At 32.2% G+C, this 13,731-nt stretch overlaps 1 protein-coding gene across 1 annotated transcript in view; it reads right to left on the bottom strand.

Moving 5' to 3' along the window:
• The window catches only part of LOC140434315 (uncharacterized), a 213,395-nt gene that overhangs the window by 18,703 nt on the left and 180,961 nt on the right, over window positions 1–13,731 (bottom strand). The window contains exons 3-4 of the mRNA XM_072522480.1: window positions 4,630–4,868; window positions 186–369 (exon numbers count right to left, since the gene is read on the bottom strand). Of these exons, the coding sequence (XP_072378581.1) occupies window positions 186–369; window positions 4,630–4,868 (423 nt within the window). The remainder of the gene's footprint in view (window positions 1–185; window positions 370–4,629; window positions 4,869–13,731) is intronic.

The following is a 13,731-nucleotide window of genomic DNA, read 5'->3' as shown; positions in this document are numbered from 1 at the left end:
ACATGTAATTGTACCTTATATATAATTGTATCCACGGTGCCTCGTGCTAATGGCCGAAGCTGTCACAAGCAAATTAAATTAAAAAAAAATATCAAGACAAATTATATTGTATACATGAGAGCGTGTAGGTTTTACACACTTTTTCTTTCAAATGCAAAATAATTTCTAAAAATAATATGACTTACTTGAAAATGAACTTCAGAACTATCAGGAAACCTAAACATCGATGCGAGTTGAGCATTCGCCGTTCCGCTCTTTAAATCATATGAAAATGGTCCCAGGAAAGTTTTTTCATTAATTGGACAACCTCTATCGTCTGAAAGGGATACACTCTCGTTGGGTTTGTTGAAAGCTTGACAATTTTTTACCCTACAAAAATTAGAAAATTATTTTATTACAATTATTTTTTAATTATAGCATCTTAAATGTGCATGCCCCTACAGAGGAAAAGGAAGACGATGCCAAAGGAAAATTCTATGAAGAACTAGAAGCTGCATACCATTCAAGCCCAAAGAATGACATCAAAATTATTTATGGTGATCTCAACGCAAAAATAGGAAAAGAGCAACAATACCTACCAACTATAGGTAAGCACAGCATTCATGAGCTATCCAATGATAATGGATATAGAATAGCAACTTTCCTTAACATGGTCATTGCCAGCTCATGCTTCCAGCAAAAAAATATTTATAAGGGAATGGTAAACATGATCGATCATATTATTATTGACTCTAGACATCACTCAGACGTAAAAAACGTATGCAACAGATGGGGCAAATGCAGACTTGGATCACTACCTAGTGGAAAGTAGAATAAGAGCCAGAATCTCAAACATTAAAAAAGAAAAGCGATCTAAAATTAAAAAATATCAAATAAAAAAACTTAGCAGACAATAGCAAAAAGGCAAAGAATATATAAAAGGAAGACTAGAAAACAGACAAAAGCACGAGAATGTAAACAAAGAATGGGAAGCGTGTAAAAACATCATACAAGACGCAGCCAAAGAGACCCTGGGTCTACAAAAAAAACTTAAATCAACTGAAGGACAGTGGTTCGATGAAGAATGTCGTAACATAACAGAGAGGAAAAATACTGCATATCAACGACTACAACAACGACAATAGAACACGAAAGACAGATGAGGAATATAGAATACTAAGGAGGAAAGAGACTCGGGGGAAGGGAACTAAGAGGAAAAATACTGGCACTATTGAAAAATATATGGAAAGAAGAGAAAATGCCAGCGGACTGGGAGGTAGGGCAGATCATAACAGTACATAAAAAGGGAGACCAACAAATCTGTGAAAATTATAGAGGAATAACGTTACTAAATACAACATATAAAATATTGACATCAATAATAAAAAAGAGGTTATCAAAGATCACAAAGAAGACAGTAGGACAGTACCAATGTGGATTCACAGAAGGAAGATCTACAATAGATGCAATACACACAATAAAACAAATAATGGAAAAAGCAAACGAGTATAAATTAGAATTGGAAATGTTATTCATAGACTTCAAACAGGCATTTGATTCAATTAAAAGGAACGGATTAATGATAGCACTTAAAAAATTAAAAATTCCACATAAACTCAAAAAATTAATAGAAATGACAATGAGAACTACAAAAATAAGCATAAAGACACAAAGAGGAGAGACAGAGGAATTCATTATAAATAAAGGGATGAAACAAGGAGATGCCTTATCAACAACGCTATTTAATCTAGCATTAGAATATGTACTACGAAATATAAATAAAGGAAATCTCAGAACAAGAGGTGGTCAAATAATTGCATATGCAGACGATATTGCTATTATTACAAAGAACAGAAAAATAATGAAAGAAATGCTAGAAGAAATAAGAGAGAAAGGGGAGGTAATGGGGCTTAGATTAAATCAAGAAAAGACAAAAATATTAAGATTAGGGAAAAAACCAATGAAAGAAAAAATCAAAATAGGAAGTTCTGAGTTTGAAGAAGTAGAATACTTCAAATACCTAGGAGTTACAGTAAGTAAATCCGGAGAAAGGAAATCCGAAATAAAAGAAAAAATATTAGCAGCGAATAAAGCTTATTTTGCAAACAAAACATTACTTAAAAGCAAAACACTGACTAAAAAAAGTAAGATGAGCATCTATAACACCATAATTAGGCCAATATTATTATATGCAGGAGAAACAATGACGATGGTTAAAAAAGATGAAGAAGACCTAAGAATAGCAGAGAGAAAGATTATGAGAACCATACTAGGACCAATCAGAACAGAGCAAAATGAATATAGAAGCAGAACAAATGCAGAAATTAAGGAAGAACTTAAGGAAGACATCGTAACAAAAATAAAGCAATGCAGAGTTAGATGGTTAGGTCACATTTGGCGAGCAGGCGATGAGGCAGTGACATACGCAATGATGGAATGGAATCCAGGAGGAAAAAAGAGAAGGGGAAGACCTAGATCAAAGTGGCTGCAAGAAGTTGAAGAAGACCTCCAAAGGGCAGGAGTCAGAGAATGGAGAGGAAGAACTAGAGACAGGAAAAAATGGAGAGATATTGTCAAGAAGATAAGATAAACAAAAAAGACTGATCCACTTAAGAAATCGGATCTAGAAAGCATTTGCGGTTTAACCCCACACTGGGGTGTATAGCCATTATATATATATATATATATATATATATATATATATATATATATATATATATATATATATATATATATATATATATATAAGGAGGAAAGAGAAGAAAATACATCGCAGAAAGAAAAGAGAACACAAAGAAAAAGAACTGCAAGAAATGGAAGAATTAAATAAACCATCAGAAAAAGAAAATTCTACCAAAAATTTAAAAAAAGTAGACAAGAATTAAAACAAAGAAAGAGATATAGTAACTCAAGAGAGTGAAATACTACAAATATGGGCAGAATTCTTTAAAGAAAAGTTTGAAAAAAAACGAAGATCCACTTATGATGGAATTATACTGGATCAAACTGATACCAGAGAAACAACCCCCTCTTTAGTAGCTGAAATGCAAGAAGCAGTTACCAGACTGAAAAACACAACAAGTCACCTGGATTAGACAACATTAGCGCAGAATTAATAAAGGAAGGCAGAGACTCCCTATTAAACGCGATATACGAACTAATAGTGAACATATGGAATAATAAACAACTGCCACAAGACTGGAATACCGGAGTAATTATCCCACTACATAAAAAGGGAGATTAGCTTCAATGTAAAAACTACCGGGCAATAACGCTACTAACTGTGGCATATAAAATACTGTCAAATATTGTGTATGACCGATTGAGACCATATGCGGAACAAATAGTTAGGGGATATCAATGTGGTTTCTGCAGACAGAAGTCTACAATAGATCAGATCTTTGTCTTGAGGCAAATCTTGGAAAAGACAAGTGAATTTAAGATAGACACACAGCATCTTTTCATTGATTTTGAGTGCCTATGATAGCATCCATCGAGAATTTCTGATCCATGCACTGAAAGAGTTTAATATTCCAACTTAACTTATAAATATAGTAATAGAAACACTTAAAGTACAAAGCAAAATTCGAATTCAAAACGCACTAACAGATACAATCCATGTGAGAACGGGCCTACGACAGGGAGATGGCCTATCCTGTATTCTATTCAACATCACATTAGAGAAAATAATTAGAGAGTCAAAAGTCAACACCAGAGGAACAATAATAACAAAAAGTGTACAAATATTGGTATTTGCAGATGATGTTGATATCATAGCTAGAAGCGAAAGAGAGATGATAGAAGCATTTAATGCGATAGAAAGAGCGGCACAAAACAGGGGTCTAAACATTAACGAAATAAAAACCAAATACATAAAGGCCAGCAAATCGACAGGCCAAAGAAATCTACAGAATCTGACAATAGGAGACTATAACATCGAAAGCGTGAAAAATTTTACATATCTAGGTTCACTAGTTACCGCAGATAACAATGTCAGTAAGGAAGTTAACATATAATGGACTAATTAAACATCTAAGATCTAACAACATCACAAGAAAAACCAAATGCAAAATACACAAGATCCTGATAAAACCAGTCCTTGTATATGGATCAGAGACATGGCCACTGTCGAAAAGCGATGAGAATCTATTAGGTACGTTTGAACGAAAAATTCTTAGACACATATATAAGGGGATGAAAAAAATGACATATGACGCAGAAGATATAATTTTGAACTATACACAGCACACAATGAATCCGAGGTCATAACATCCATAAAGATCGGACGTCTGCGCTGGAAGGGCCATGTTGAACGGATGTTGGAGACTGAAACGCCAAAACATATATTAAGGCAAACACCAGTAGGGAGAAGGTCAAAAGAAAGACCCAAACTTAAATACATGGAACAAGTGGAACAAGATCTGATAACACTTAAGATTACCAACTGGAAAAACAAAGCAAGGAACAGAGCAGAATGGCGGAAAATCCAAGAACAAGCCAGGACCCAGCCAAATAGTGCTACTTTCCAAAAAGCAATTACAGCAAAAATCAAACATACAAATGATATTATTATCCATAATCACTCGTCACCCATTAAACTCCTACACTGAATATATTTCTAAAAGTTTATTGTACTAAATAGAGTATTACCGAAATCCATAGGTGCCATCTGGTCTAGAGATTTCTATTGTTAGGTTGTAAGGTCGGTGATATACTGCTTCGGTTACTTTCTGGTTGTTATCGACTAACTTCAACGACACTAAGGATGTTTCATTTTTTGCATTCCGGAAGCCTGCTTTTCCACAAGTTATGACATAAAATTTGTCGTCAGCTAGCTCTAGCGTGCGATGGATGCGGACGGCTATGGGGACTGAACGTTCTTCGGTCCTCTGCAAAAAAAAATTAGATTGATAGAAAATTTTATTAGATACTTCACTACTAACATTAATTATTCATAAATTAATTTCAATACACCTTCTTGCATGTACATATGAAGCCATCTAAAAAAAAAGTAATTAAGAATAGCCATTTCATATCAAGCATTTTTAGAAGTTATGACTTTTTTATAGTAGAGATTGTATCTAAATATTTTTATACAAAAAATGTATAATGGCAATATTTTTTGAATGTGTCGAAGTTTTATTAAATGGCCAGCAAGATCTTCCGATTTAACTCTCCTGTACTACTTTCCTATGGGGTTATTTAAAAAGTAAGATTTATAATGCTTTTCCTGCTTCATTGGAAGAACTAAGACGACGAATAGTGCATGGATGTAGTCTAGCAATCTTTCTTTCTAATGATATTAACTTTGGTAGATAATATCTTCAACGCAAATAACTATAGCTGATGAGTAAACTGTTTTAAATTATGAATTTATCAAATTGAAATTAAGTTCCTTTTCAAAGTTACCTATTAATGTTGCATTTTAAAGAATGTTTTGACGTGACAGGAAAAATTTGAAATCGAAATTAGCAAAAAAACGAGCAACATTTAGTTTTTAAGAGGTTTTTAAAATTTAGCGTTTTATAATTTGTTTTTTTATAGGTAATAAACATTTTTATGAAGTTATGAAAATTGATGAGAACTTTTACAAGTTATTAATGTCAATAAAAAACGTGAGCATTTATGTCTCAACATACATAAACCTTTTCTTTCGTCATGCCATAAATATTTTCTTCATTTAAAAACTGGCACATTGTGGTTATGAATCTCTATCGATTTTTTATGTTGATAATCTTTAAACATATAAATACTTGTACAAAATAAAAAATTACTACTTAACCTCAACATCAATTTAAATTAATTCACATAAAAATTTATTGGTTAGACTAATCAAACTGTCAAGTTGAAACGGAAGAGATATAATATATCTATCTATATACTATATCTCATAAAGTCTGTTATTTGGAAGGGAGTAATAACTAATGAGGTTAAATTTTATTCGTGTATTTTAAGCTATTTTTAAAGTAGGTACATGTTCAACTTTTTGAATAGGAAAGTTAAAATTTCACGGTCAACGTGTGTTTTTGTATATTATAGCATATTTTGATAATACACACATTAAAATAATCTAAGCGACAAAAGCAAAATGCGAGATTATGGAAGGATTTTAAATAATTTATTTCAAATATTTTTAATAAAAAGTTATAAACAAGTTTCCCGAATATAAAAAAAAAATATTTTTTCTGAGAATTATCGCAATAGCTCTTAAAAAAATTAAAAGGGGACTCCATAAGTCAAAAAATGGTAACAAAAAATAATAAAAAAACAATTTGTTGCCTCTTAACTCTTAACAAAGTAGTCTTTCGGTTAAGTTAGTATAGTGGATGACTTCCACGGTTGTTGATTACTGTCCTGCATCTGTAAGGCAAACTCATGATCAGATGGTCAATATCTTGCTGCGGTATTCTGTTCCACTCTATTGAAAGGCCCTCAAAGAGTTGCTGTCTTGTATTGAACGAAATATTTTGTTGTAAAGTGCTTCGGTCTAATATATCCCATACATGTTCAATTGGGTTTAAATCTGGCGATTGTGCAGGCCATTGTAAAACCTCGATTTCATTATTCGCCACGGCCTTCACTACCTTACTTGCTCGATACGTGGGTCCTCAGTACTAAATCAGAGAAGCTTGAGGTGTGTTGATTTGGAGTCATAGATGGAAAGGTCATAGATTCTGCGCATGTCTGGTCAGCCAAAAATTTTTAGTGTTTATAAATCGTTATATTGTGTTTTTTATTACCATAAGGTGACGCTAGTTTTTTAGACATACTATTATACTTTTTTCCTATTCTTTAGTAATATTTTGAGTTTACCTCTTTTTCTTTACGATATTTCATGATTTCCTTTTTTCTTTTATTGAAAATTAAATATTTATTTTTCAAAATTTTAGGCTACAGGATACTTTAACATTTAATTTGTTTTATTTTATTTTCAGAATGGACTATGAGAAGGAACAAAGAAGTTCAAGCCCTCATGGAAGAAGAAACGCTTGATATAGAATATTATGACGATGATGACGAGAATTAAGTAAATCCGGAAGTTACTGATGAGAGGATTAAAGATTCGGAAAGCGAATAAGAACGTTTAGAGGATTTAGAGGAAATAGGAGAAGTTTTACTGAATAACATACAATAAAAAAGTGTTTTTGGGGGAACACTTTCTGTGTGAAAAAAGTACCCAAGAAGAAACAAAAGACTATATATAAGCTAGGACATATATAATATATAATATAATAAAACATGTACCTGGATATAATAGAATTACAAAAGCCTTGAAAACAAAAACGAAAAATGGAGTAATTTTATTGATGAGGACATGATTTACATAATTGTGAAAAGAACTAATAAATATATTGAAAGTATAGCAAACAACTTCTCAAGGGAGAGAGATGCAAAGTATACAAATCCATCTAAAATTCGCGCTCTTATATGCCTTTTATATTTGGCAGGAACATACAATGCCCATCATCTGAATACAGACGATATATGGCAAACTTATGACGAAGGTATCGAAATATTTGGACTATAAATAGTTATGTCCATATCACGATTTTGGTTTTTTCTAGATGCATTAGATTTGATGATAAGGTTGATCGTAAAGAACGTAGGAGCCTAGATAAGTTAGCTGCCATTCGGAATTTGTAACATGCGATAAAATGCTTCCTGGTTTTTATAGAATTGCCCTTGGATACAATATATTCTAAGCAAATTTTTGAAGTATGGACTCAAAATTTTTAGTTTATGTGATTTCAAAATGTATTATACCATAAATATGAAGGTTTATATGGGTCGTCAACCAGTTCCCATTTACTATAGATAATTACCTACCCAAACGAAATTATACAAAGAATATGTACGCCAATAAAGAATTCTCGGCGCAACATTCCTCGAGATCATTGGTTCGATAGCATTCCTCTAGTTGATAAAAAAAAAGAATTTGGATTGACTGCTGTGGGGACCTTTAAAAAGAGAAAAAGGGAACTGCCCCCTGAATTACTTCGAGGCTCTTATCCACTAAAATCAAGTATGTTCCCTTTTAGCGATACATGGACCTAAGTGTCGTACATCCCCAAAAAGAAGAAAGTTGCATTGTTTGTTTCAAGTCTGCATGATGAAGACGCTATATATAAAAACAAAGTTAAACATTAAAAACCAGAAATTTTGACGTTTTATTACAATACAAAAGGTTTGACATCGTTAATCAGCTGTGCTCCTCCTACGATGTTTCGCGAAAAACAAGACGTTCGCGCATGGTAATTTTTAACATTATACTAAATATCGCATTAATTAATTTGGTTCTGATTCATACAAGCAACAACCCTGCTGAAAACAAAATGCTTTGAACACAATTTTTGAAGCTTTTAGCATATTTTCGTGTTCGAGCGACAGTAGATTTAAACAGATATCTGAAATTACGTATTAAGGCTATATGTAATATTCCTAATACAAAAGACAATCCAACGAATGGAAGAGTACCAGGTAGATGCTACTTTTGCGACCGTATAAAGGCTGTTTCCTGATGCAGATGTAAAAAGTTTTTGTGCAGAGAGCATACACGTGCAGAATGCGAAGAGTTCTAAACTGAACTTATATCAGATTAACTAAAAATTTTTTTTATTGGTGTAGAGAATTGTTTTTTTAGTGTTTTGTCTAGTGTTCATAACATTAGTTTACTTTTTATATTGTTTTGTAACATGTTACTGTACTTATTAGATCTTAATAAAATAGTATTTAACTTAAACTGGTTGCAAAGACTTTTATTAACACAAGATAAAAAGTAAAAGACTAAGTGGCCATTTTGACCGCGCGCGAATACTAGTTTTAAAAAAGTCCTAGCGACTACGAAGGGATTAAAGAAAGCTTTTGATTGATAAGTCAGGGTCTATCAATAAATCTTCTGGTTCTACAGCTTTGAATTTCTCCAGCAGTTACTGCTTGTATAGTAATAAACCAATACAATTTAGTAACGAGCTCTTGACCAATCATTTAAAATCCTTTTTCTGTGTACTAATAGCAATATATGTCTCAAGTTTGAACACCCTAGGATTTTTCTTTTAAAAGTTACAGAACACACTATATTAAAAAGGTCAGTCAAGGCTTCTATTCTTATTTCACACTATTAAAGTAGTTTAATTACTTTTGTCGGTAAAACGTTATATAAATAAAAGCGCATAATCAAACGTACAGCAAAGAAATAAAAAGTATTTTATAGCTTCATACTAATTTTTCACTATGCAGTAAAATGTCTAGCCTATGTTAAATTGAACAAACCGTTAGATATGCAGAAACGATATTATAATTATTGTAGGTTACTTGTGTACTTTGTTTTGTTCCAGTACACGGTATATTTAGGTTAAATATTAAAACAGCTTGAAAAAAATCATTTATATTATATATAAAAACATAGCATATAAAAATAACACTTAGCCTTGTAAAGCAATAAAAAGACAAGACAGAAATTTTAAAAATTATATTTTTGTGACAATACCATTAAGCCGATTCTCTTTTAGTAATAAAATTAAAGAAAATTTCCAGTCATAAAAATGTTGCTGTAATGGTTTATTGTCATTTTGAATACCAATAACCTGTCGTCACACTGAGATGTACCGCGATAATGTCGGAGTTTATTTAATATCGAATTAAATACGTATGGGGTAAGTTATGTTTTAAAATTATTTATTATAATTACTATAGTTTCAAAGGTTAGGTTTGCTAACTCAAAGGTAAAGGTTGGAAATAATCTGTCAAGTGGATTCCAAATGAATAAAGGCCTTAAGCAGGGCTGGTGTCTCTCCCTGACAATATTTAAAATTTATCTAGAACAAGCTCTAACACTGTGGAAGCGTAAATGTAGAAATATAGGATTGCCGATTAACAACAATAGCATATACACTTTGTCATTTGCAGATGATCAACTAGTGATAGCACAAGATTATGAAGATATTGAGTATATGACTCGAACATTAATCGAGGAGTATAAAAAATGGGATATGTTGGATATTGAAATCAATATCCAACAAACCGAGTATATGTGTATCGGCGGGAAACAACAGGACCTCATATTGGAAGATGGAGAAGTTATCAAACATTGCAACACATAAATATTTAGGTATGACCATCACAAAAAAAGGCAACGTAGATGACACAATTGAGGAGAAAATCAAACAAGCCAGAAAAGCAATTTCCCTTCTCCATAGTATCCTTTGGGATCAATCAATCTCTAATAATAACAAGCACAAGATATATAACACAATCATTAAAAGTATAATTATCTACAGTAGTAAAGTATGGCAAATAAAGGAAAGATACAAGAGAAAACTTGAGGCAACGGAAATGGATTTCTGGAGACGTTCAGCTGGAAAATTTAGACTAAAAAGAGTAATGAGCAAAAGAATAAGAGAAATTATGAAAGTAAAACATACAGTAGTAGACAATATTGGTACCCAACAACTCAGATCGTATGGTCATGTATAGAAAATGTTTGAAGAACGTCTCCCAAAACAAGTCTTAATGTGGACCTCTCACGGTAGAAAAACAAAATAGGAAGACCCCGTCTTAGTTGGAGATTAGGCATCAATAGAGAAAGGAGTGGCAACTGGGTATCGGAAGACGTAGGAGAACGTTTTAAACCGATATATATATATATATATATATATATATATATATATATATATATATATATATATATATATATATATATATATATATATATATATATACTCAGGTGCAAAAAAATCGATCCATTCCTTATTTCTCATTTATTTGAAGTTGTATAATTTTAGAGACATTAAATTACGTATGTAAATTTACGTGTACCCTCGTATACGAGAAATAATATAATATTTTTAATATTGCTTTTTATATTTGTTAAAACAAATTGGTTTTTCAATTTTTTGTCAAAAAGGGTCTGAAGCAAGTAGATATTATTGAATGTTGTTTTTAATTCAACAACCATACTAGTGTAGTGATTTTATTTTCAAAACGTGTTATATTTTTATTTAATTATCCTTCCTAAAGGTCTCTATCTCCGACAGATGCTGCAAGGGCGGTGACTTTAGTTCAAGATGGTCGTAGCCAATATTATGCAGCTGAAATGTTGGGTGTTAGTCGATCTTCGGTTCAAAGAGCAGTTCGGCATTTTAGCGACACCGGTAACTTCACAAGAAGACCAGGATCAGGTCGTAGAAGGGTAACATCCGAAAGAGATGATCGATTTCTGATCTCATCATGTTTGAGAAATCGGCATCTAACTTCAGTTGAATTGGCAAATCGTCTGAGCAAAGTGAGAAATGTGGATGTAAGCAGATGGACAGTTTGTCGACGACTTGTAGAAGGTAATTGATTATCCAGAAGGCCAGCCCTATCTCCAATACTATCCATAGAACATCGCAGAGCTCGCCTTGCTTTTGCAAGAGAACATGAAAACTAGAGTGATGCAGATTGGAGCAATGTATTGTTTTCATATGAGTCCAGATTTTGTCTAAGGTCACCAGACGGCCGAGAAAGGGTTTGGAGAAGATACGGAGAGCGATATTTTCAATGTAATATTGCGGAAAGAATAAGTTATCGGTGGGGCTCCGTTATGGTTTGGGCTGGTATCAGTTCAGAAGCCCCTACTGATTTAGTTATTGTAGATAGAGGTTCTATGACTGCTGCAAGATACATAACAAGTATTTTAGATCAGCATGTGGTACCTTTTGCTCCTTTCATTGGACCTAATTTTATTTTTATGGACGACAACGCGCGTCCTCACCGTGATAGAATCGTCAACCAATATATAGAGGAGGTGAGAATTGTCCGTATTAACTGGCCAGCTTGCAGTCCCGATCTCAATCCCATAGAACATCTATGGGATATGATGGGAAGACGTTTTCGAGGACGAGTACCCCGTCCAAACAACTTGGCTGAATATACAGCGGCTCTTCAAGAAATATGGGACCAATTGGATCAATTTGATATCCAGAGGTTAATTACCTCAATGCCTAGACGTATACAGGCTGTTATAAGGGCCCGAGGGGAAAACACTAGATATTGATTTATTATCCATGTTTTTCTTAATATCAGAAAGTTTTGAATATTCTTGTATTTTTGAGTTTTGGCGTATGTCTCTATAAATAAATGATTTTTTTGGATAATCTGTAAAAATTATTGTAATCTAACATATACTTTTACATATATACCTGATTTAAAACTAATATCTTCAAACGTTTTCTTTTTTCAGCAAATAATACTCATGGATCGATTTTTTTGCACCTGAGTGTATATATATATATATATATATATATATATATATATATATATATATATGTATTATTGTGATATTTAAAGTCTTGGTGCGCCAAGCAATAATTAGCTAATTAATTTTTTTGATTAATTAAAATTATCTAGATGATATGATTATGACTCTATCACAATTTTTAATTCTTTTATCTCAGGGTTAAATTCGTGCTTCAATATCTATGCTATTACATGTGAAAGGTAAGGTCCAGAGAATACCGGAATAATAAAAAACACATATGATCTAACACTATATATTGAAATAAAAATAATGAAATAATTCACACTCAAAAGTTTTCAATAAACAAATCTCATATAATGATTCTCAAAAATTTTGTTCTACGTACGTGAACAATCAAAATTAATGGTACAAACAATATTAATTGAAATCTCAAAATTCCGAACTATTCTAACTCTCCTAATCAAAATATTTATATCCTTTCTAAATTAAGTGTAAAAATTGTGTTATCAATAAAAGAAAAAACTGCAGAAAACAAAATATCTCTCTCTGATGATGAGTGGTCCAAATCCTTGTTCCTTGTAGACTATATTATCTCCTCTCAACCGCTCCCTATGTAATCAGCAATCTTACAACAGATTGTTGCAAGTATATCGTCCTTAATGATCTCCTTCAAAAGCAACAATCATTCAAATTATGATAGCCTTTCTCCTCTCGATAAACTGAATCTCTCGTTGGCCCGAGTGAAAAATGACTCTTGGAATATCTTCTCTTTACGATAAACTGAATCTCTCGTTGGCCTGAACAGTGACTCTTGGAATATAAGTAGGAAAATATGACTTACAATATTTTGCTGCTCCAGCTTCTGTCAGATACACTAACTCCACAAAAACTCACTAACATTCAACACTACTGCTTGCTACTTCTCAGGAACTGCCAGAGAACAATCACCGTTCGTCTTACAGATTTGGAAAACCTACTGATTCTCTTTTTTCTCTCCTAAATCTAGCCAAACTCTCACTCCTACATACCTATCCCACCTTTTTCAATCTCCGCCAATCAAAACTCGTCACAATTCCCCCATTTTTTCATTTCGATAACAAACAAATTTTTACCTATAATTATAAATTTCCTAAAACTTATTTACAAATAATATTTTTCTATAATTCTTAAAAACTAACAAAAACCTCTTTCTATAATCCCTTCTATTGTCTTTAATCACTGCATTAATGTATTTTGAAAAACCCTGTTCAATTGTCTTTGGCTTTCACTTAAACTTATGCGGGTCACTCAAGTATAACAAAGAAATAATTTATGTATAGCTTACATTTTGTTTAGTACAGGTAATCCAGGAATTTACTAACTTTCCTTCTTCGAAATGTTTGTTGTTTATTATCCTACTTATCTGAATTATTTTAATGTTTTTGAACTTTGAAATATTTTAATCAAACCAATATTTTTCTCGATTTTACATATCATAACAGTATATATATATATATATATATATATATATATAT

The sequence above is a fragment of the Diabrotica undecimpunctata genome, chromosome 2 (genome assembly GCF_040954645.1).
Source record: "Diabrotica undecimpunctata isolate CICGRU chromosome 2, icDiaUnde3, whole genome shotgun sequence".
NCBI lineage: Eukaryota > Metazoa > Arthropoda > Insecta > Coleoptera > Chrysomelidae > Diabrotica > Diabrotica undecimpunctata.
The sequence above is the reverse complement of the archived record's forward strand: the minus strand, read 5'-3'. Positions and strand labels throughout refer to the sequence as shown.